Source organism: Meles meles, chromosome 1, assembly GCF_922984935.1.
Source record: "Meles meles chromosome 1, mMelMel3.1 paternal haplotype, whole genome shotgun sequence".
Taxonomy (NCBI): Eukaryota; Metazoa; Chordata; class Mammalia; order Carnivora; family Mustelidae; genus Meles; species Meles meles.
Genome location: NC_060066.1, coordinates 151,875,424 through 151,901,002, shown reverse-complemented (window position 1 = coordinate 151,901,002; position 25,579 = coordinate 151,875,424). Strand labels below are relative to the sequence as shown.

General features: G+C 39.3%; 1 protein-coding gene and 1 pseudogene across 2 annotated transcripts in view; both read left to right on the top strand.

The window, feature by feature from the left end:
• Window positions 1–4,786: 4,786 nt before the first annotated feature.
• AK5 (adenylate kinase 5) overlaps window positions 4,787–25,579 on the top strand; it is a 239,145-nt gene continuing 218,352 nt past the window's right edge. Inside the window, exons 1-5 of one of the 2 annotated variants that reach the window (XM_046020688.1) lie at window positions 4,787–5,234; window positions 9,950–10,136; window positions 14,866–14,961; window positions 20,142–20,311; window positions 20,415–20,528. In XM_046020688.1, coding sequence (XP_045876644.1) covers window positions 5,175–5,234; window positions 9,950–10,136; window positions 14,866–14,961; window positions 20,142–20,311; window positions 20,415–20,528 — 627 coding nt within the window. In that variant the 5' untranslated portion in view covers window positions 4,787–5,174. Of the gene's footprint in view, window positions 5,235–9,949; window positions 10,137–14,793; window positions 14,962–20,141; window positions 20,312–20,414; window positions 20,529–25,579 lie in introns of both variants that reach the window. The other variant, XM_046020677.1, reaches the window with a different exon arrangement.
• On the top strand, window positions 13,366–13,492 carry LOC123927762 (annotated as a pseudogene).

Below are 25,579 nucleotides of genomic sequence, written 5' to 3'. Positions count from 1 at the left end.
TTCTGAAGGATAATATACATACACACAAGTGCATGTTTATTTATACAGGACAGACGAGCATACCCATTGAACCTGCTCCCAAATCAAGGAGCAGAACATGAGCGCTATCCCCCAGGCTGTCCTTGAACTCTCTCCCTATCACCTCACTCCCACATGGGGAACCACAGTCCTGACTTCTAATGCCTAGACTAGTTTTGCCTGTTTTTTAACTTTATAGAAATGAAACCAAATAGTTTGTACCTTTTGTGTCTGGTGCTTACTCAATATTATGTTTGTGAGACCTGTCCATATTGTTACATGTTGCTATAGACTGTTGATTCTCATTGCTCATTGTATTCCATTTTGTGACTGTAACATAATTTGTGTTCTACTGTTGGTGAACACGGGAGTAGTTTCCAGTTTGGGGCTATTAAGAATAACGTTTCTATGAAGATTCTAATACATAACTTTTGGGGAACACAAAAATACGTATGTTCAGCTCTAGTAGTTATTTTCAAACAATTTTCCAAACTGGTTGTACAAGTTTGTATCTCCCCAGGAGTGTGAGTTCTCATTACCTCACAGCCTCATTACCATTGGTATTTATTGTTTGTTTGTTTGTTTTTCAATTTAACCATTCTTGTCGGTATATAATGATATCACATTGTTCAATTTGCATATTTTTGATGACTAATGAAATCATTACTTTTCACATATTATTGATCATTTGACGTTGGATTTGGAGAGCCTCTTTTTGAAGTGTCTTCCCAAGTCTTTTGTCCATTTCTTTACTGGATTGTCTTTTTCTTATTGAGTTGTGAAAGTTCTTTATATATTTGAGTCCTTCATTGGATGTATATATTATAAATATATCTCCCCATTCAATAAAGTGCCTTTGTTTTCTTAATGGTGTCTTTGAGGAATAAACATTCTTACTCTTAATGTAGTATGATTTGTAATTCATTCTTTTAATATCATAAATTATCAACATAATTAACATAAGTTGCTATTTCAAAGCTCCTCAATGAACACTTATAAAGCCATTTTAAAAGATCACTATACAAAGTGTGAAAATGTATGTAATTACAGTTATTGCAAAGTTTCTGAAAATCTATGTATCCGAAAAAAATGGAAGAAAAAACAGCTGAAAAACATTTTTAAGGGTAGTGAAGAAATATCGAAAGAAAGTCTATTTTTAAAATCTTCTGAGTGCTTTTTACCATATACATATTTCTATGAGTCATGTGCCTTTGCGTACCCATCATAACAATCTTCCTCCACGTATCTACTATCATATTGCTAAAACAAATGTTTGTATTTATCTGTACTTAATTATCACAAGTTCATCTGTCTCTACCAGACCATGAACCTCTTGAGTCTTGCTCTTTATATTCCCAGCTCCAGTGACAAGTCTGGAACATAAAAGGTTATTTTTAAATTATTTAATGAGTGAATGCATTGCTTGATGAATAGATAAATAAATAGGATTTTTCCAAATCTTAGCTATTCTTTCTTTCTATATATTACATACTTGGAAATTTCCCTAATGCTTTCAGACATTATAGAAGAGTTTTTTTTTTTTTAAGATTTTATTTATTTATTTGACAGAGAGAGATCACAAGTAGGCAGAGAGGCAGGCAGAGAGAGTGAGAGGGAAGCAGGCTCCCTTCAGAGCAGAGAGCCGGACGTGGGACTTGATCCCAGGACCCTGAGATCATGACCTGAGCCGAAGGCAGCGGCTTAAACCACTGAGCCACCCAGGCGCCCCTATAGAAGAGTTTTTAATCTCTTACCTCTAAGTTCCTGTAATTTAGGAGTTCCTAGCCATCTTTAAGATCCAGAATCCAAACGTCTGGCTCAGTTACCAGCCAGGGTGGGCAGAAGAAATGAAGCATAGGGAAATTCTGCTTTGGCTAAAAAATTGTGTTACACACCATTATTTCAGCCTGCATTTACCCCAGATTTCACAGACCCGTGTGTATATTCCCATTTACAAAAATGTAAAAGCCTCAGGAAGACCTAAAGCAAATACATGTTAACAAGAGGCACATTTACTAGGACAATATACAGGGATATGGTAGGTCTTACACATTCAGGTTTTTTTTTTCCCCCCTGGGTAAATGAAATATTTACAAATGGCCCAAGATATACACATTGTATATGAGATATACAGAAGTTTCTTATTTTCCATCTGTACTTCATACAGACACTCTCCAGTTGAATGGAAGTTCTTTGACAGCAGCAATCATGTCTGTCTTATTCCCTGCTATATCTCAAAATCTAGCACACTCTCCCACTGTGGGAGCAGAAGACATTCTATCCGGTGACACCAGACATGCACTAATCATCTTAATTGGTTAGCGCTTGCAGGACAGCATCCCCAAGTCAACAAGGAGAAAGAGCCATAAACCTTTTATATGCCATCCTTAGAATTTCACATTGGGCAACGATATGAAAGCTTTCCCATGGCAAGCATGTATTTGTTCCTTGCCCTTTCTCTTTTCCCTCTTCCAAACCACCAGCCTGGATTTTAAGCATTGCCCTTCCCTCATACAGCCTTTCCCTACCTAGCCACAACTTCCTTTGCAAAAATAATTATGAATATCTTGCCTTTCATACATCTGGAATATGCCAAAAAGCACTGGTTGTCATGCATAAGGCTACCTGAAAATTTGACATACCTCCAGTTACAGGCGCACCTTGCTTTCTAGTGCTTTGCATATATTGTGCTTTTTAAAAATTGAATATTTGTGACAACCCGGTTGCTGAGCAAGTTTATTGGAGCCATTTTCCCACAGCATTTGCTCACTTTGTGTCTCTGTCATTTTTTGGCAATTCTTGCAATATTTCAAACTTTGCCATTATTAAATTTGTTATGGTGACCTGTGACTTGTGATTACAACTAACTGAAAGCTCAGAAGATGGTTAGTATTTTTAGCAACAAGGTATTTCTTAATTAAGATATGTAGGGTAGTTTTTAGACATAATGCTGTTGCACACTTCAATATGCATAAACATAAACTTTTACACGCACTAGGAAACCAAAAGAGTCATTTGACTTGCTTTATTGCAATACTCACTTTATTGTGTTGGCCTAGAACCAAACCTGCAATATCTCTGAGGTATGCCTGGACTAGATTTTTTTCAGACTCTCTAGACTATTTTGTGCAATGCAGGTTTTCTTACCCACTGTCCTTCGTATAAGGAAGTTGCCATTCTTGCCTGGCTATACTAACGTGCATTTAGAATTACATATCCACTTAGGTTACATTCCTCTCCAGGAGAGAAGATGTGAGCCGTGCTCTGTCAGATTTCTCTCTGTAAAGGGTGACCTTGAAAGGTCTTGCAGAAAGTGGCCTCTTAAATCCTGGACGTTTAACCTCAGCTGTGCTTGCTCACAAAGTAGGCTCCATGCCATGGATCCTGGTACTTCTCAAGTACTGCTGCAGAGAGATGCTTAACTACGGCCATAACTTGCTCTCAAATTAGGTAAAGAATGTCAGAAGCTGGGATTGTAAGTTATGTGGCATATTCTGAGGGGCAGAAATCAATTTCTGTGGAACTGGAATGGAACACCTGCCTCATTTAAGGCTACCATATGACGCATGGTTTCACAAGGGTTCAGAAAACTTCATTTACTTTACAAGACTCGATGAATTCTTGAGTTCCCTCCCTTGGGTAAAGCAAAATGGTAGCTATAGTTAAGGCTTCCATAGCAGTTGCTTGTGTCACAAGAAACAGAATCAGGAAAGATCTGCAAAGATGAACATGAAAGGGACATTCAGACATGGGTTTTGGGACACAGTTGCAGTGTTGCTTCTCTCCCTGGCAGGTGTCAGTAGCCATCAGGACCACCTTCTCTCTCACACACCCTCCCACAGTGTCAGGCCTCGCACACAGTTAGAGGTCATACTCTTCGGGTGGCCGGGACCATCTTTCAAACAGTGAAAAGACATCTTAATGGGGGAAATAAGTCATCTTGGGAGCTAGGCGGAGGATGGGTATACCTTGATAAGGGCGTGCTTAACAGGAAGATTCTTTATCTCATGACTGCCTTAGCGCACCATCCAGTCTCTGGGTTCTCTGACGGCCCACGGCCCACTGACTGCACACCCTTCCGATCCAATTAATGATGGCGCCCACGTCACCTACCAAGCACATTTTCAATTTAAGCGGTCTCCAGCTCTCCACCACGACCACCACCCACTTCTCTCCTCCCCCTTCCCATTCTTCTCTGTGGGGGTTAGTTAACTAGTTGCCTACTTACTAATCCTTCCATTAAACAAGATTTCAGCCTCCCTCTAAGGACTTACACTGAAATCTGGGAGGATTTGTGACTCTGACAGGGAAAAAATTAGAAAGCAGCTAGCAAAACTTTCCTGAAGGATAGACATACCCAAGATCTAAAAATTATCTTAAAAGGACGGATTCCACCCTATGAATCCCCTCTTCTTACCTCCCGCTCCCTTTGATGAAAGATCGGTAACCTTAGCCATAAATGACAAATTCTCTAACAATTAGGTTTCTTCCCGGGAGCTCCATGGGGATGCAGGAGTAACTCTGAGGTTGGGGGCGGGGTGCGGAGAGGAGGCTTGGGGGGCAGGTTCTTAGAGCCCCCGATTCTTCCTTTGACTACCTGGTCGCAGGTTGCCGCGTCCCCCGGCGGCGCGCGCAGGTCAGCGCCGCGCCCCGGCGGTGGTGTGACTCGGAGGGGTGTGACTGCGAGCCCCCCGCGCGCGCCCGTCCCCACCCCCGCACCCTGTGCCCGCCCGCGCAGCGTGACTGGCCGCCGCCGCAGACCCGGCTCCAGGAGGCGCAGAGCGCGGCGCGCTGAGTGGGAGAGGCGAGCGGACTGCTGCTTGGCGGCTGCCGCGCTACCCTCCCTCCTCCGCTCCCTCCGCCCTTCTCTGGCGGCCGCGCTGCCTGGGAGCCCGGGAAGCCGCCGCTGCTCCGAGCCCGCAGCTCCCGCGCGGGGACCAGCGGCGAGGCGGGGGCGGCGGGAGCGCGGAGACCACAGGCCCCGGGGACAGGCGGAGGGGGGCACTGGCCTGGGCGGGCAGAGCTGAGCGTGGGAGTGTTTGCGCGTGAGATCGAGGGCTGCTCCCGTGCTCCGCGCGGACCCCGCCAGCCCCAGCCCGGGTCGCCGCAGCCCAGGAACCTCCCGGCCCGTGCCCCAAAGCACGCGCGGCACAGCCATGAACGCCAACGATGCCAAGGAGTATCTGGCCCGGAGGGAGATCCCTCAGCTTTTCGAGGTAGGAGGCTAGGGCTAGTGGACGGCCGGGAGGATCCGGGGAAAGCGTCTCCGGGCCTGGGGAGGGGGAGGCGGCGCCCCGTCCCACCTTGCAGACACGGGGCACGGAAGTGAAGGGGCTTACAGAAGCTCGCTTTCCCGCTTGCTCGGGGTAGTCGCCTTTGCAGCGGGTGGCCGGGGTCGTTGTCCGATGGCTGGGCTCAGGAACCCGCACCTCGCAGATCAAGTTTCAGTCTTCCAGCAGGGCTCTGGAAGCAGGTTGCCCCCAGCGTACCCCTCGGATGTGCAGGGTGGGCTGCCGGCGGCGCTCGGCCCCGCTTTCTAGGGGCGAGGGCCAGGCCAGGTGGGTACGCTTGCGCTCAGCAGCGAGCAGGGACTCGAAACCGAGGGGTAGAGAGCCCTAGCCCCTCCGTGCGCGGAGGGTCAGGACCCCGCAGTGAAGGGGAAGTGTGGACGGACGTAGCCTTCTGCGGGGATAGCTTGGAGGAGAGGGATGAAGATGCAAAAAACATATCCAAACCCGTCGAGTGCAGCACTATCTCCCGGGTGGCAGGCACCCAGCGCTGCTATGCGCTTTCGGTGAATGAACTCCAGAGCACGTTTTCCGTTGCCTTGGAAGGGATCATTCTCCTTCCTCGCCTCTGGGCTGTAGCTTTCGCCTGCCTTCTCCATCCCACCTAGAGAAAGCAAGTCAGAGAGAGAGCCGCGAGGCGGGCGTGACTCCTGTTGCTCTGTCTTCGGACCACATCACAGCATTATCTTTACCGGGGTCCCAGGGGATAAGGAACACTTGGGAATGTGGGAGAGGATGCTTGAGGGATGAACTAAAGGAACCTTGTTAGTTCTAAACCGCAGCCTACGTCTCGGAGCCTTTTGCTTCCTTTCCTTCTCTCTATATTTGAATTTTGGAATATTCCTGAGTTCTTTGTGTTTTCGGTTAAAACCAAAAACAAACAAAAAATGGAAGCAAGCCAAGCTTCATAGATGGAGCTCTGACAGATGAATTCCATTCACTGCAACCCTCACTCCCCGCCTCCCCCCCCCCCCCCCCGCCATTTCTAAAAGATGATAGATAGACTGTAGACTGAGCCAGTAAACCAAGGGTCATGAGTTGTTGGAGGTTTGGTCTGCTGAAAGGAATTTTAAAACACCATTTGGGAAAAGAATCTGTTGCCTGTTTTTCCAAATTATCTTTAATATGGGTCACCATAATTGCAGATCTTCATTTTCTTCTCACCTCTGTAAGCCACTGGTTTCAGGTTGGTCTGAAGCCAAGATTTCCAGGTAAACCACACACTGAGCACAAGCCTGGTTTGTAAAACCCAAATCTAGCAAGTGTGTTACTCATGTTTGAAAAGAATGGGGAGGTGTTGCATAAGGATAGGTCTAGGGGGTGGGCAAGATTCTTCAAGAGTTTTCCTTTTTCGGAGCACCTGGGTGGCTCAGTGGATTAAGCCACTGCCTTCGGCTCAGGTCATGATCTCAGGGTCCTGGGATCGAGCCCCACGTCAGGCTCTCTGCTCCGCAGGGAGCCTGCTTCCTCCTCTCTCTCTGCCTGCCTCTCTGCCTAGTTGTGATTTCTCTCTGTTAAATAAATAAAATATTTAAAAAAAAAAAAAGAGTTTTCCTTTTTCTTTTTAATTTTCAAAAAATACATATGGAGCAGAAGAGTTAAAAACACTAGGAAGGTTTTGTCGTAAATATTAATTATGAGATAAATTTCATTTCTATACTTCTAAAAGAATAATTAGAAACATCTACAGGAATGCCACCTGATTGCAAATTGCTGTCTATTTTCTTTGTAAATGTAGGTACTGTTTTTCATCCTTGGTAACCACAGAGATTTTTGATAGTTTATTCATTAAAATCTACACTGTGTATACAGATAGGTGATAGCTGGCATTTTTGTTCAGGTATTATGTTTTGTTTTTCTGCATATGAGTGGGACATTTAAAAATAGTGTACACCCAGAAAGGGAAGTTACTCCCTTAGGTGAAATGCAGTAATACAATGTACTTAAATGCAATCCTGGACAACTGGAAGATGGAAAAGACTTCTGGTGACCTCCAAAGACTGTAGCCTACCAGTAAGAATCTATGCTTTATCCAGCACAAGACAAGTAAAACCTACCAGTTCTCCATGTAATAAACATAGACAGCAAAACCAAATACTTTGTTTCCAAACTGGATTTTCTCCATCAAACCATAATAATGGTATGTGAAGTTTCTAACTATACAGTTTATCAATTAGGTATCTATCAAACCAGAAACATTGCCTCAGCTGTAGACTTTAGACACCATTATAGATGAAGCAATTGATTATTAAATCTATATACTGTCAGACAACTAGATGTATTTAATTGACCTTTTCAGATTTTCTCCTGACTTGAAGTATCACATGTACTAAATAGGATATCTATGGTAGGTTCAAGTTTGAAATGTGCTTCCATTTTTAGAGTAAATGTTTAAAATAAAAAACACTTTCCCCTGATACTGTCATGATTTCTTAACCTTAGCTAACCTTAGGGTGTATGTATTGATCTTATATTACTGTACCTTAGAACAGAGATTTAGCAATTAATTTGAATTCTAGTGAAAGTCAAATTAGATTATTCAGGTTCTTAAAGGATTAACTCAGAATAATAATGTCTCTTGGTTATCTTGGATCCCCGATGGTGGCTGATTATTAGAGGGAAGGGTTAAAATTATCCATGAAGGAATGGAACTGTTTCCTTCTAAAATCAGTACCCTTTGGGGAATCGGATTTCTTTAGGGAGGCTGGAGATGTATATTTTCCAGTAAAAAGAAAAATTTTCATTAAGTATGTTCACTCATTTTTGGCAAGAATAGGGATTTTTAAAAAAGAGAGATACCATGAGTGGTTCATATTGTAGTTGGATTATGTATGGGACACAGATAATCTAGCATTTTCTTTTTATCCCATATCATATTTTTGCAAGACATAGAAAGAGGAATATGTAGATTTTGGAATCAGAAACACTGAATTGGAATCCTTGGATTCCTCTTACAAGGAAACTTACAAGTTTCCAGCTGGATAACCTTGATCAACTCATTAACATCTCGGAGCCATGGTTTCCTAATCTATAAAATGGGGATAATAATACCACATAGGGCTAAGAGTGCATTGGGTGAGCTAAGGCATACAAAGAAACAGAGGCAGCACAGCCACAGTTAACTATATTAACATAGAAATGTGAGGAGTTAAACACAATGTGTGTGTCCGTGTGTGTGTCAGCATGTGTCTGTGTATATATAACACAGGTCTGGACACACAAATGGAATGTGGATGCTCAGATTAGTTTTTTCCTCTCCCTCTGCAGTTGAACTCCTCTCAGCACTCTGACAATTTGGTATTTGAGGGAACAAATGTACCTGGAAAGAACTACATACCACTTTTGAGCAAATTGCACAAGAATAATTTGAAAATAAAATACTTTGTTTAGCAAAGACGTCAGTCTTACAAAGGATGTGTGTGTGTTGTACATTAATAATGTATATTGGTGATAATATTCCTCTATGCTTTTTCCATGAAATACTGTAAAGGAAAGTATTTTGCACATCAGTCCAGTTCCCGGGAGTCATCATTTCCAAATTTGTGGCATTTTTAGAAACCACTGCATGTGACATATTGGACACCAGGTTTTCCTCTGTAACCTCAATGGATATTGTGGTGATCTATTATATATCAAATAGCATTTTTTTAAGTGTCAGATTATGTTTTGAATAAATTTTTTTTCCCAATTAGAAAACAGTCCCATGTGCCCCTACCATGTGCCAGGGACAATGTCAGGGGCTAGAGATTGAAAAATAAAAAAGACCTACTCCATGTTGTTGAAGAGTTTATAGTTTAGAAAAGGAGATCAATACATGAATTGATGGTTTCAGTATAAATGGCAGGTAAAACTTTTTTTTCCTGGGTAATGTGGAATGCCAGGAAGAGGTCCACAAGCCAACCTCGGCGCTCAGAGGAAGCTTCCTGATCAAAATAATATTAAAACCACCAACATCTATTGAGTATTTACTATGCTTCAGGCCCTCAATATGCACTTTACTAATATTATATTTTGAATCCTTAAAAACTCTTGGAGGTAGGTAGAACTCCATTTCACAAATGAAGAAACTGAGGCTTGGAAGCTTTAAGAATGGGTAGGAATAAGACAAGTAATGACTGGAGCATTTTTACACACTGTACTTTATCTCACTGTGATAGGGTGCCTCCATTTTAAACAATGTTGTTGTCTGAATTGTGTAAAAGGCAGAGAATGCTGAGCTGAACACTAATGGTCAAGAATTTAGGGGTTATCTTGGGGCACCTGGATGGCTCAGTGGGTTCAGCCTCTGCCTTTGGATCAGGTCATGGTCCCAGAGTCCTGGGATCTAGCCCTGCATTGGGCTCTCTGCTCAGTGGGGAGCCTGCTTCCCCCTCCCCCTCTGCCTGCTTCTCTGCCTAATTGTGATCTCTCTCTCTCTCTCTGTCAAATAAATAAACAAGTAAATAAAATCTTTAAAAAAAAGAGAGAGAATTTAGGGGTTATCTTAATTACTCAGCAGATCATAATTCCACCTCTAATTGTTCGTTAAAAAAATAAATGCAAAGAACAAAAGCAACCCAGAGTTCAAAGATGAGTCATACAGCTATTTTAACAAAGGTGGTTTCAACACCTATTTCATATGGGCGTATTTTGTTGTATTCCAGAGCCTTCTGAATGGACTGATGTGTTCTAAGCCAGAAGACCCCATAGAGTACTTGGAAAGTTGTTTACAGAAAGTCAAGGAATTAGGCGGCTGTGACAAAGTGAAGTGGGATACATTTGTCAGCCAGGAAAAGAAAACCTTACCTCCTCTCAATGGAGGACAATCACGGAGATCCTTTCTAAGAAATGGTAATGTATATGTAGAATAATGGTTTATTATTATTATTATTATTATTATTACAGCAGTTCTTTTTATAAGACACACCATATAGACTGTAGGGGGTCATTTATTTTAATAGGTTTCCAAAAGCCTAGAGAGATATTTGGCCCTGGAACATGATTAATCTCTCTGCTCCAAATTCTGATCACCCTTGTGATGAGACAAAAGCCCATGCCACTGTCCAACATTTCCCGAAAGTCTTAATGAAGTTTTGTATTTCTGACTTCATTATTTTGCAAAATGAATAACATTAGCAAACTATGAATTTTTCTCAAAGTTGCAGAGTTTCCCAAATAAATGAATAGACAAAAGAGTTATTATGTAAAAATTCAACATTTCTTAATTAGCTGGGAAGAGCTTGGCATAATATGTTTCCAAACTCAGAGTTCGTATTAATGCATCTGCCTAAGTGCATATTAAGTTTATACTAATTAATCCAACAAGTATTTATTAAGCAGCTACTGAATGCATCATAATAGATTAGGCATTTGGATGCTATAAAAGAAGTAGAAGACATGAACTTGTCTAGCAATTTTAAGAATAGCTTGGAACTAAGAACTGAAGTTCACCAGAGGAAATTCGGGGTATATTCTGAGAACTTTCTGAACTACATGCTTATCAAAATTAATGATTCAACATTAGCCAACCACCTTTTAGGCTCTGGTTGAAATTGAGAAGTATAATCGTCTTTGCGGAACAGAATCAGAGGAAACCAAGTTTATTCTTTCCCAGTGGCCAAGCTGATTATATTTTCAAAATTTACACCACTTTCAAAAATTATACCATGAAATGTTTGCAGTATTTGTAATACAAGTATTACAAGCATTTGTAACAAATATAAGAGGGAAATAAACTCCAGTTTATTTACTTAGTGATGACCTGCTTAGATTTTATTTGAATCAGTGTGTGTGGGAGGTGGGGGGAAAGTTATAGTGTGTTAATTTTTAAGAAGCACAAACAGAAAGGGTAGGTGGAAACAACATTTTCTCAGAAGCATCTCCAGAGAGCAGGATACTTCCCTATCCATGTAGTAATCATCACTTGTCGGTAGAGGCCCGAAGGTGCATGTGACCATTGTCTCTTAGGCACATCACTCAGTAAATTTCCGCTTTGGTGAACAAATAATGTTTTCGTGGCCTTGAAAGTTTCATGTACCTTCCCAAAACAGCTAACTTACTTCCCTGGGTATTGTTATACTGTTAGAATCTGGCCCTTGTTTAATTCAATGAGAGAAGTATGGGGAACCATTTCTAAACCTTAAAGTACTAACAAACCTCAGGTATTACTGGATTTAGTCTAAAATATTTTTACATTTTTAAAATTTAAATTTAAGAGGTATGTCATCCCTTAGTCCAAAAGCTGCTCTTAGACTGGGTATGAAAAGTGACTGTTTTGCAACAAAATAAAATCCGAATGCTTCTATTTCATACCGTTACTTGGCTTGATTATACATAGAAGCCAGGTAGGCCAAGTGTGTAATAGAAAACAGTGGAGACTGTGGTCAAGTAAGTGAGAACAGTCATTGTCTAAAGACAGTCACGGACAAATTTTGGAAAACTGTTGACTGAACAAAACACATATACGGGGCTGTATTAGGCCCACAAATCACCAGTTTGGAACTCCTGTGTGAGCAGGATAAGCTAATACAGGAATGGAAAATATAGGTTTAACTTTCATTAGAATTACAATTGTGTATTAATTTTAAAATCTCCATATCTAGTAATACCTTACCAGAATTCTTTCTCTGAGATCTTTCAATCATCAAATAGAAGCTTTCAATGTACTATGATGACAAGAATGCCTTATTACATTCCTGTATCTAAGACACACGCTGAAAGACAGAAAATGGTTTCTAAATGGAATTTTCAGTAATAATAACATTTTATTTTATGAAATGCTTTGCATACTTGTGCTTTGTAAGTTTTAGCTATAATTTATGGAATATATTATTAAATTAAAGGAAACTGATAACTTCCTCATAACTTAAAGCATCATTATTTCTAGAAATAAAGTGATTCATGCACATTTTGCTGAAATATTGATATAGCTATGCTAATATATAATTATCATAAAAAATTATTCTATGAATTAAAACATTCTAATCATTTAGGCAAATTGCTTTCATACATAAAGGTATGATAAAAAGCAAAGATAAATTATTGACTGAAAGGATTTTATTATCAATGTAAGATAAGCATCCATTTTTTTCCCCCACCATATGTATTCAATTGAACAAATACTTAGTTGTGAATACGAGTTCTAATCCTGTAGCTCCAAATGACCAAAGAGCTTCTGTTCTGGAATGTCTCATTATCATCTTATACTCAACATGTTTAAAAGCAAGCATAGCATATTTGCTTCAAAACCAGCACATCCTTCTTTTCTTATTTCAGTGAAGTCAATCAGTGAGTCAGCTGAGCATCAAAATAACCATTTATTAGCACTACTGTTGTCAGACATTCTTTTAGGACTGAGGATGTAGCCACTGCGAAAGAACAAACATGGTACCTGCCTTCATGGAGTGACCTAGAGGGTAGAATGTTAAGTGAAATAAGTCAGTTAGAGAAAGACAAATACTACAGGATTTCCTCACATGTGGAATTTTTGTTTGTTTGTTTTTCACTCACATGTGGAATTTAAAACCAAACAAACAAACAAAACCAGAATCTTAAATACAGAGAATAAACTGTTGGTTGCCAGAAGGGAGGTAGTTGGAGATACAGGTGAAATAATGGGGATGAAGAGGACACTTCTCTTGATGAGCACTGAGAAATGTATAGAATTGTTGAGTCATTGCATTGTAAACCTAAACTAATAGAACACTATGTTAATTACACTTCAATTTTAAAAATAAAAAATAAAATAATAAAGTAAATTAAAAAGAAATGTTTTATAAATACTATAGGAGTATAGATAGTGAACACTCTATACAGGTATGATGTATGTGTATTATATACATATATAGTATATATAAACACTATGTATATATATCGTATGTATACAAATAATATACATACACACATATATACACATATATAAGTAATATGTATGTATACAAGTCATATACATATGTATATGGTATGTACATAAAAATTATATAGACTAATGTTATATAATGTTGTATATAGACTAATGTTAAGAATTTTTAGAAGAGATATTGATCAAGAATAATTGTTGAAATAATAATGAAGTCGGTGAAGCTTTGCGCAGTGGCAATATCGTGGCCAATGGGGTTTATCGGAGGCGCGATTATTGCTAATTGAAAACTTTTCCCAATAATGAAGTCGGTGATCATTTTGACTACGGAATAAAAAACATTGATGGTGAAAAAAATATACTTAAAATTAGAAGCAGAGTGGGTGATTTAGGAAATACCATATGCGATAGGATCAACCACATTAACAGGGGAATGGATCTAACCTAGGCTTGGGTTCAGGGTAATGCTTGGAGACAGAAAGCTGAGTGAGTGTTAGCTAGAGAAGGATGGGGGAGTTTGATTAGGTACCAGGGGATAGAGAACAGGAGTTCCTGACCTAGAAGAAGAGGCTATGATATAGACAGGAGTGAGAGAAGCCCACTATTTCTGGAGCAGAAGAGAGAAGGCAGAAAGATGCTATACAAAATGCAATGTGTTCCTTATTTATTTAGACTTGAAGCCTGGTAATTGTCTTTGTAATATCACCTCCTTTCATGTCACAGATCCCAATCTTAACCTTGTTCTTCATATCTAACCACTCATGTCCATTTCCCGTGCTACCCCTCTAAGTGAAGCCCTCATTTCTCACCTGTGCATTACTGTACCTGACTCCTAGCTGCTACTCTTTTTGCTCCGCATCTCCCTACTCAATCCCTTCTAACCATTACCAGATTAATCTTCCTAAAAAACATTTCTTATTAAATTATGTCACTGCTTTATCCCTCCCCCCAAAAAAACTCTCCGCTGCCTTTCTACCAGATTAAAGCAAAGGCTCTTTACCCCGTGGCCACACTCAGCCTACCCATCTTCTGGGTATTAGGACTTCTCTGTGCCCCCCAGAATCCTGACACACAGGGTGAGGAAGGAAGGAGCCATGAACTATAGGAACCACGGCTGAGGCTTGAACAACATGGGAGTTAGCAGCTGCATAAGGTTGTGAAAGTTGTGAGATTGTATACTACACAACTCTAGGGAGCACCATTTGCAGAGACCAGGATATATACAAACTACCAAACAGGACTAGGCACTACTCAGAAAGTTTCCTCCGAACAGGAGTTGGCAAACTATAACCCATAAGCTAAGTCTGTCTCAGTCTGTCTGTCAGCCTGTCTCAGACTAACCCGAGTCTGTTTTTATAAATAAGGTTTTATCGTAACACAAGTTCATCCATTTGTTTATATGTTGTCTATGACTTCTTTCCTGCTACTGTGGCCAAGTGGAGTATGAGACTGTTCAATGTTCAAAATATTGAATATCTGGCCCTTTAAGAAAAAGTTTGCAGATGGCTTACAGGATGGGGTCTTCTGCCAGCTGAAAAAAAATCAAACTCATTTAGTTTGAAAATTTTTCTCCACTCATGGGCTAAGTTCAAAAAATGTTTTATTATGCTTATTTTTTTCCCGTTTCAAAGTTCTCTTACTCTTTTGCAGTAATGCCTGAAAATTCAAACTTTCCATATCGGCGGTATGATCGGCTCCCTCCAATCCATCAATTCTCCATAGAAAGTGATACGGATCTCTCTGAGACTGCAGAGTTAATTGAGGAGTATGAGGTTTTTGATCCTACTAGACCTCGACCCAAAATCATTCTTGTCATAGGTATGAGGACGGAAAGCAAAATTCTTATACTACTGCTGTCTTTGCTTATATATTTACATTTCAAAAAATTATGTTAATTATGTGTATTTGCAAATAGTAAGTTGGGTAATGACATACGATAGAAACAAGAGCTCAAGAGAGAATAGATGGAAATATTTTTAGCATAATTTTCAATAAAACGGAATTATAATTATAGTATAATTATATGATCTTTTATAAATCTCATTACAATGTCCTAAAAATTCTCCATAACAAATTGAAAGTATTAATTTCCTCAAGATTTATTATCCTATGGTTTTATCTGTTTAACTTTTAACATAGATAACTGAATGCACTTAGAAGTTTTCTAAACATGATATGTTTTGATCTTTATCTTTATCTTTAACTCAATAAATTGAATTTTTCTTCACTGTTAACTTTAGAGGATACTACTACTACTACTACTAATAATAATATGTTGGTAAAAACTCATATAAATGAATCTTCCATATAGCAAACTGGCACCTAAAGAAAAATCTAAGTTTTGATGTTTCAGACAAGCAAGTCTAGTAGAATAGTGTTTTACACAGCACATAACATCTGAGTATTAATCAAAATAATAATAACAGTTACTTTTTAACATTGGTTACTATGAATGAGTATGAAAATACTAGTCTGATGTTATTTCACAAGGAACGAATGTTGAAAGTCTTTTGCAAAACGCATTTCTGACCATTCTCGCAAATTTTAACTTCCTCAAAATCTGTAAAAATCATGAGGAGGGGCACCTGGGTGGCTCAGTGGGTTAAAGCCTCTGCCTTCGGCTCAGGTCATGATCCCAGGGTCCTGGGATCGAGCCCCGCGTTGGGATCTCCGCTCCGCGGGGAGCCTGCTTCCTCCTCTCTCTCTGCCTGCCTCTCTGCCTAGTTGTGATTTCTCTCTGTCAAATAAATAAAATATTAAAAAAAAAAATCACGAGGAGACCTGTGAACCTGCAATATGTCATCATTGTCTCCTGTTCCAATTTGACTCATCTTCCAGAGAGATAACCAAAAGCGAAAATCAAGTGTGAATGTTCAAAGCTCTTCTTGTCAGTAATGTTAACAGAGGGCAAAATGAATACGGCCCCCATGCAAGGAAGTACTGTTTCCAGAAGATATAATTATGATGGCAACTAGGACAAAAGCATGCAAATAAACACACCATACTATAAGAAGAATTTAAGTTCACCATATTAGAAGGAGTGACATTGGTCCATCTCTCAGTGTAATGAAAATAAAATTGCAAATATATTTAACCCTAATTGTTTAAAACAGTAGTGTAGGAAGAAAGTATAGAAACTGGTTTTCTAAAAGTCATTATTCTTATGATGTATGGGAGGCACAACTATGCCATAAATCTCTTTCTGTTTTTGAAAATGAAATGTTGTCTGTGTGTGCTTAAAAGTTGGAGGTCCTTACCTAGAAGATGAGGAAATGCTTTATTAAAACAGAGCTACAGGGGGGCCTGGATGGCTCAGTGGGTTAAAGCCTCTGCCTTCAGCTTGGGTCATGGTCCCAGGGTCCTGGGATCGAGCCCCGCATCAGACTCTCTGCTTGGCAGGGAGCCTCCTTCCCTCCTCTCTCTGGCTGCCTCTCTGCCTACTTGTGATCTCTGTCTGCCAAATAAATAAATAAAATCTTAAAAAAAAAAACAACAACAGAGTTACAAAAACAAACAAATAAAACAGAGCTAGAGGTGAAGAATAATTGGAAATTATTTTGCCATTTTTTGATGAAATATTCTTTCAATCTTATTTTTCTTGTTGCTATTACTAAAATATTGGTAATTATTAATAGGACAAACAAATGGAGGCTTGACTGCCCATGAAAAAGGTGTAATACCAAAATGCTGTCATGTAAAACAACACATATATGAATTTTTTGTGCATTGTGAATTTTAAATGAAAATGACTAAAATATTTCAACAAACTAAGATCTCTGGAGAAAATATAAATGCTTCAAATCTCCTCTGCTTCAAAGAACTCCACAGTTCTTTTTTACTCAGTAAAATCAGCTGGCTTCCCAAGAGTGTGATTCTGGTTTTAGACTTACACACTATAAAGTTTTATGTATCCCAGGAATGATGCAGAACCAATGAGTGTAAATAACTTTTAGATTTTAGAGGACTGAGTTATGAGAAGAAAGGAAAAACCGAACCTTAGGTTATCCGAGAAAATTGGGGCAATTTTATGAATTGTGAGGAATTATAATTGTACTTGAACCTTATAAATTTGTATTGTACCAGCCTAATAAAGGAGTGGAGCAGGTACAGATACCCACGTGGTTTTACATTCAAATAAACAAAATTTCCTTTCTGGTGATGCAGAACCTTTTTTTAACGCTGGACTTCTTGGCACAGATATGAATCTCTCTTACATTAATTATAAAATCTAAGAGATAGATGAATCCTAACATTTATAAATATTAGCGATTAATAGAATAAAATTAAGCTCACTCTGGTTTCAGAGAGAATGTAAAATTAATTTGTTAGTTAAGCCCATCTAATAAATTAATGCTATTCTCTTCAATTGTGCAAATCATGGGGCGCCTGGGTGGCTCAGTGGGTTAAGCCGCTGCCTTTGGCTCAGGTCATGATCCCAGGGTCCTGGGATCAAGCCCCACGTCAGATTCTCTGCTCAGCGGGGAGCCTGCTTCCCTTCCTTTCTCTCTGCCTGCCTCTCTGCCTACTTGTGATCTCTGTCAAATAAATAAAATCTTAAAAAAAAAAAATTGTGCAAATCATATGTTTGTGTTGTCTGCTATTTGCTTCTGTTGACAAAATTTTTTTTCTTAGCATAACTTTCTTAGCATGCTTGATTTTTTTGAATTCAGTGTGATTTGTAATCTCTTAGTTTGATGCTTTATGGGATGAAGTGTGGAAATATAGTTTATGAAAGGTGACTTTCATTCTTCAAGGATCAGATCAGCTTAAAAATTTTTTTTAAGATTTTATTTATTTATTCGACAGACAGAGATCACAAGTAGGCAGAGAGGCAGGCAGAGAGAGAGGAGGAAGCAGGCTTCTTGCTGAGCAGAGAGCCCAATGAGGGGCTCGATCCCAGGACCTTGAGATCATGACCTGAGCCGAAGACAGGGGCTTAACCCACTGAGCCACCCAGGAGCCCCTCAAATCAGCTTAAATTTGATGGAGTTATTAATTTTTTATTTCAAGCCAATCCATGAACCACATCATAGGTTAATAGGCCTGAAATAGCTATTTAGAACCCACACTTACTTTTTATCTGCAAAGGAATTAATTTAATTTAGTAGTAGTTCATAATGTTAAATCTAATAGGTTAGGATTTAGAGTTTCTTAGAAAGAGAATGGTTAAAAATGCAAACAAATTCTTATCCTGAGTTTACTCAAGCAGTAAAAAAAGGTGAAAGCCACATGTCATCGGGTGTATTATTTGGTGTTGGAGTTGAGAAATGATTCACATTGATCTTAGAATTCTGCGCCTTAAAATTTTTATTTTGTTTTTTAATTTTTAAGCATTTATCTATTTATTGAGAGAGAGAGAGAGAGAGAGAGAGACAGAAAGAGCAAGGGCAGGAAAAGGGAGACTAGCAGACTCCTCTCTGAGCAAGGAGCCTGAGGCAGGGCTCCATCTCAGGACCCTGAGATAATGACCTGAGCCGAAACCAAGAGTCAGATACTTACCCAACCCAAGCCACCCAGGCACCCATGCACTTTAAAAATTTTAAAGAGGAAATAAACCCTGGCCAACTAAGTCTACTCATTCAGAACTCTCCTTAGAAAAAAAAACGAAGAAACACCTTTCTTTTTCACTTATTCCATTTGCAAAAAATAATTATGAAATAATTATATATAATATGACTTCTGCTCCCCCCACCAAAGCTTGATATATTGAATTAGTAGGGAGAACATCAACTTACTTTTCTATTGAATTTTTATTTTCAACATTGCTTAATAAATTATAATTATTTTCAGTGAATATTACCAAAACATTTAATTCCTTATTAGACACTGACCTTTAGAAATATTTTTCTACAGTCAATAATTTATGCTTAAATACTTGAAAATATTTCAGTTTGATAATTACTAAGAAGTAACAAGTCAGGGTGCCTGGGTGACTCAGATGGTTAAGCCTCTGACGTCAGTTGCGATCATGATCTCAGTGTCCTGAGATCTAGCCCGGAGTCACTGGGCTCCGTGCTCCGAGGGGAGTGTACTTTTCCCTCTCTTTCTCCTTCTGTCCCTCCTCCTCCCCCTGCTCACGTTCTCTCTCTCTCCCATATGAATAGAGTGTTTAAAGAAAAAAAAAGTGACAAATCAAAATCAGACTGGGCTGATTGCTATATGCTTTATTTAGATTGTTCAGACTTCAGATTCCAATTAGTCTAGGTTGTTTAGAAATATAAATTAATCCAATATGATTGGAAATAAAATCTGAGGCATATATTTTATAATTATTTCAGGACTTAAGCTTTTAAAGTGTAAATGGTAATTACCAATGATTAGTATTGAGTAAGGTCGCGAAATGCTGATTACTTCATTCTAATGTATCACAAAATCAAAATGATCATGAGCTCTAGGAAATTGTTCTGCTTTAAGAACCTATTCCGTTCACTCTGTATTCATTGCATAAACCTTCTTTGGAATTTAAAGCAGATGAGGCAAGGAGACCCATGCACAGTTAAAAAAAAAAAAAAAAGATTAAGATAAAGTGTCTCAATATTGATGTCTCTTTGGGTTTAAAAATAATTGTTACATTTCACCAAATTGCACATTAGCTCTTTGTTGGCATGGAGTACATTTCTGTTATTTTGATCATTGTCTCTTGTGTCCCATAGATTTTTCTTTGATTACAGAGGGAAGAAAAATTAAGTTTTACAAAGAACATGAAACTGTTTCTCACAACTGCATTGTTCAATTTTCTAAAGTAGTTATTTACTAAACTGGGTAGAGGAAAAAATGTCTCTTTCATCTAATAGAGTTGATCATAGTTCTGTCCTTTCCTTGGCGAAGCCTACACTTGCTTTGCCTTCAGAGTTAGCACCGAGAATGGTGAAGAGTGGAGTTGCCCACCCTACTACTCCTGATCTAGACTCTGCATCTCAAGACAGAGGTATTAGCTGTATAAAAAGGAGTTTCTTCTTGTATCAGAAGATCACAGTTCTCCCTGTTTTAAATGATAGGTGGTCCGGGAAGTGGAAAGGGTACTCAAAGTTTAAAAATCGCAGAACGTTATGGATTCCAATACATTTCGGTGGGAGAATTATTAAGAAAGAAGATCCACAGTACGAGCAGCAATAGGAAATGGAGTCTTATTGCCAAAATAATTACAACTGGAGAATTGGCCCCACAGGTACTGCTGTGTAATTTGCTTCTATTCTGCAAAGATTTTTATACCAGTGGTGAATATAAGCTTCACTGTGTTTTTTTAATCTTTCTTTTTTAATTTATAAAAGGAAACAACAATTACAGAGATAAAACAGAAATTGATGCAAATACCTGATGAAGAGGGCATTGTTATCGATGGCTTTCCAAGAGATGTTGCCCAGGCTCTGTCTTTTGAGGACCAAGTAAGAATGTCTCTATTTTAAATTATGTATTTTTGCTTAAAACTTTGAGATTTATTTAAAAAAAAGATTTCTTGGAAGACTTCCTGTTATTCTGAAAGAATTCTGGTCTGAAAACAGGAAAGTACATCAGTATGGGTTGACAGAAGGTCATTTCCTTGGCATACATGCCTAAAAATTGGAAACCGTCTCTGCCGAAAAAGAAAAAACAAAAACTAATAATAGAATTCGTGATTTTTATTTAAAAATTGCAAATCTCTATGAATTTTATTTCAAAAATACTTTACCTAAGATTATGTCTTTAATCTTTAATTACTTAAACCAAGCCTGTTCCATACCACCCAGCAGTATAAAACATCACACTGTACGTCTATGGTTACCAAATCAGGAAACCCTCTTAAGTGAGATGTAAAGTACTATAACAAACAAACATTGTTAAGCTGGTTATAGATCCTTCTACGCCATTTTCTGTGCATTAAACACACACACAGCCATGCCTGTGCATATGTGCATGCTCATAGACAAATGCATTTTTAATTTTCATAGCTATTTCCAGATGGTCCTCCCAAAAAAGACTTTTCCAAGTTATAGTCCCATCAATATTGAATGAAGTATATTTCTCCAGAAACTTTCCAACTGGATAGAATTCATATTTAAGATTTTTGCCAGCCTGATAAGTAAGAAACAGTATTTCATCTTTTAAATGTACATTTAAAAAAAGATAAATAAGTCTGTAGAAAAATAGGCAAAGCAAAGCAGGTAATACTTAATGTATTTTAATACATTTCTTGAATTACTACTAAGGATGCTCTCAAATACTTTTTTGATGATTTGTATTTCTTATGTGTATTACTGATGGTCTTACTTCACACCTAAGTGTCTTATAGGACAAAGAAGTGTATTTTTTCTGTTAGGAAATATAGTATCAATGTGAAGTCCGGACTGACTGGACAGCTTTTCTCTTTGAGGTCATTTGGCGAGCGTGGTTCCTTCCACACTGTTGTTCTGCCATTTCCTGGGATGCTCTCATCACCTGTAGGGTCGAAGCAGGGTTGCCACCACATATGGTTTCCAGCAGGCATGTAAGGGGAAGAGAACATAAATGTCTGAAGGTCTGAAGCCCGGATGTGGATAGTGGCGACTATCATTTCTGCTCACATAGTGATGTTAAGAATTTAGTCTTATTATGATTGTGAGGCAGGCTGGGAAGAATAATCCAGCTGGGTGGCCAGATGCCTGCCTACAGTTCTGTAATTATGGAAGGATCAGAGAACTAACTGGCAACTTTTACCACAGTTTGCCCCTTTGGCCATCCAGATGTTGGCACACTCCCTTCCTCCCAACATAGAATGTACTCACTCACTGCCAAGAAGAACACCCAGAGTCCCATCATCTAGATCAAAAGTGAAGAATTTCTACTTGAGGAGAGCCTGGGTGCCCCATCGGTTAAGTGTCTGCCTTTGGCTCATGTCATGATCCCAGAGTCCTGGGATGGGGCCCTGCTGTGGGCTCCCTGCTCAGCAGGAAGTCTCCTTTTCCCTCTATTCCTGGCTCTGCTTGTGCACTCCTGCTCTCTCTCTTTATTTCCCTCTCTCTCAATAAATAAAATCTTAAAAAAATTAAAAAAGAAATCTCTACTTGATGTACAGTTCTCTCCAGTAAGTCCAGATTAGACTCTTCAGCCACCTACAAACTGAACATCGCATTGTCTTCCCTCCCTGCCACCAATAAATATTGGAGGAGTAAGACCAGGAGAAGTGAAATAAAGGCTCCTGTTCAGAAAAGGAAATTCTGGCAATACATGTTGTCATCACTGAACCATAGCAAGTAACAAATCCTTTCCCTACCAGTAGAGTGATTTCAACTCCTTGTTCTCTATTGTCTTCTGAAGCCCTTGGCCTTCTGAAAAGTTCCTCTTGTCCATTATCCTACATGGCCACATCAAAATATTGTGTTGGAGATGATGCCTTCTTTGGGATCTATTGTTAATTTGAAAAATGAAAAACAAAAACAAGCTTCTTCTGGCTAGGCTTATGGTTTCTTTGGTAAAACCACTTCCTCAGGGGTGTCTGGGTGGCTCAGTCATTAAGCATCTGCCTTCAGCTCAGGTCATGACCCCAGGGTCCTGGGATCAGTCCCATATCCTGCTCCCTGCTCAGTGGGAAGCCTGGTTCTCCCTCCCCCATTCTTCCTGCTTGTGTTCTCTCTCTCCCTGCCTCTCTCTCTGTCAAATAAATAAATAAAAATCTTAAAAAAAAACAAAAACCATTTCCTCAAAAATTTGGTTAAGTATCTGCTCTCTTTGCTTCTAGTTAGTTCCATGTGCCGGTAACTATACCTAAAGTTCTTTTCTAGATTTAGGTATTAAGCCGTGTTGGGTTTTTGTTTTCTTATTTTGGTGGTAGTTACTTTGAGGCCATATAAAACAACAGGCAGCATCCTTCATCCGGGTTTTGCCTTGGGGCTGGATTCCTTTTTTTTTGAAAGCTGGGAGAGTGTTAACAGGAGTCCTTGGAGCGATAAGAGCCTTGTCTTCTGCTCTTTGGTGGTAAAGAAGCCATTGATTTTTTTTCAAACTCTTAAGTCTTAAGTTCCTGGACACTTTCTTTTCTCTTTATCTGTTTGCAAATTGGTCAATTCTCCCTCAGGTTTTTCTATCTCTTGTTCTGTGTTGCTAAATAAAATAGAGAACAGTCAACACATATGATCATTCTAGCCCTTTCTGGTCATTTCTTCTCTAGCGGTGGGCTCCATAGGAACGTTGTCTACCTTACAAGTTATCACAAGTAAGAGTTCTACCAAATATTTGCAATGGCATATCAAATGTCATTAGTCTTCCAGCCTAAAATTTCTTGCTCTTACTGCCCAAGCGAATCAATGCCATGTGGCATTGATCAAATACCTTAGTGTTTGATATAGTAGTGCCCCACTTACATGACTAGTCTCTGTATTATTTAGAGCAAATCCAGGATGCTGTAATAAAAAGACACAACGACACAGTGACATAACACAGAAACTTACTTCTCTTGTATGTAACAGCTACGCTGTGAATGAGGGCAGAGAACCATCAACCTGTATAGTCATTCGGAGATGTCAGTTGTTCCTCTAGCTCCTGGGGTAGTGGTTCTCAAACTTTTTGTCACAAGACCCTTTTACACTTTTAAATATTATTAAAGACCTCAAAAATCTTTCATTACATGGGCTACATCTATTGATATTTTTCATATGAGAAATTAAGGCAGAAATTTAAAAATATTTATTCAGTCATTTTAAAATAACAGTGAATCCATGCAGGTTAACACAACTAACACATTTTATGAGAAATAACCATATTTTCCAAAACAATACAAAACAAAAAAAGTGATAAGAGAAACATCACATTCTGCAAATCCTTTAATTTCTAATTTAATAAAAGACAGCTGGGTTCTTAGTCTGCTTTTGCATTCTGACTTCTGTGATGCCACACTTCATGTTGCCCCTGGAAAACTCCATTGTGCATTTGTGAGAGAATGAAGGTGAAAAAGGCATGGAATTTTTTAGTATAAAAATAGCTTTGATCTGCGGCCTCCCAGAAAGGGTCTCAGCAATCTCCAGGGGTCTTAAGAGCTCACTCGGAGAACCCTGGGACATGTTTGACATTTGCATGGTGAAAGCGACGTCAGCCATGCCGTGCCCCGTGGCCAGCTTCCAGCTGGTTGCAAGGGGACAAAGTCCAGAAGGCACATCCTCACCTTCTTAAGCCCCAGACCCCAGGGTGTGCACATTTGTCTTCACAGGCCGTTGATGAGACCTGAAGTCACATGACTACATCCTAACTTCAAGAACCATTGGACAATGGAGTCACGTGTTCAGGCATGGCCCTAGTTACAGAACTGTTATTATGGAAGAAGGGAAAACAGATTTTGAGAGACAACCACCAGTAGTTTCCACCACAAGCAGCATGCATTCTTTCCCACCCTTACTTCTCAGCCTAACAGCTGAGCTCTCCCAGCCCTTGGCTTGCCATTGCAGGGGGTGGGGAGGAGATGGAGAGGCTACTTACCACCAGACTTCATCCCTGTTCTCCTCTTTGCATTTGGTCATAGGTCCTTACTATCTGAAAAATTTCTTCTCACCTTCCACCTGACTGTTGAAAAGAAATAACAGATTAGTGAGGGGAGAGGAATCAAGATGAGTGAAAATGGGAAGTCTAAGATCTTTTTACCACCAACCACACATACAGCATAGCCAAGAATTTGCTAGATAGCCCAGAGTCCAAGGTGAAAACCTAAGCAAAGTGTTTTTTTGAAGATTGTAGAATTTCATAGTTCATAGGATGACAGGATGAACCTCTGTAGTAGATTTTTCTTTACTGAGGATTTATTATAAACAGTAAAGCTGAAACCAGTAAGAACTCAAAGGTGCTATTATTGAAAATGAAGGAAAGCCTACATTAAATCTATTCTCTTTTTAAATCTGACAGTAGTTAACAATATATTCAACTATCTAGCTCCAGCTAATTTTCCAATTTTATGTTTTTACCTTTGCATTCTGCATGCTGGGCTACTCCCTATTTCTCACAATGACCTGCTCCTGCTATTTCCTCAGTGCTATTTATATCATCCCTTAAGCTGTTTTTTTCACTGTGCATTCTGTTTTTGAGCTCTATTTATGTTGATACAAATAGCCTTAACTCATTTTTTTTTAAGATTTTATTTATTTATTTGACAGAGAGAGATCACAAGTAGGCAGAGAGGCAAGCAGAGAGAGTGAGAGGGAAGCAGGCTCCCTGCCGAGCAGAGAGCCTGATGCGGGACTCGATCCCAGGACCCTGAGATCATGACCTGAGCCGAAGGCAGTGGCCTAAACCACTGAGCCACCCAGGCGCCCCATTAACTCATTCTTTTAACTCATTTTTTTAACTCATTCTTTTAGCTGCTTCATAATCTTACTTTCTGTAAATGTATCATATTCACAGGCGATCAAGTTGCCTTACAATTTCTGTGGTTGCCAACAATGCTATGACCAACATCCTTGAACACATTTCTCTTTGCATATGTCAAGAAGATCTCTCC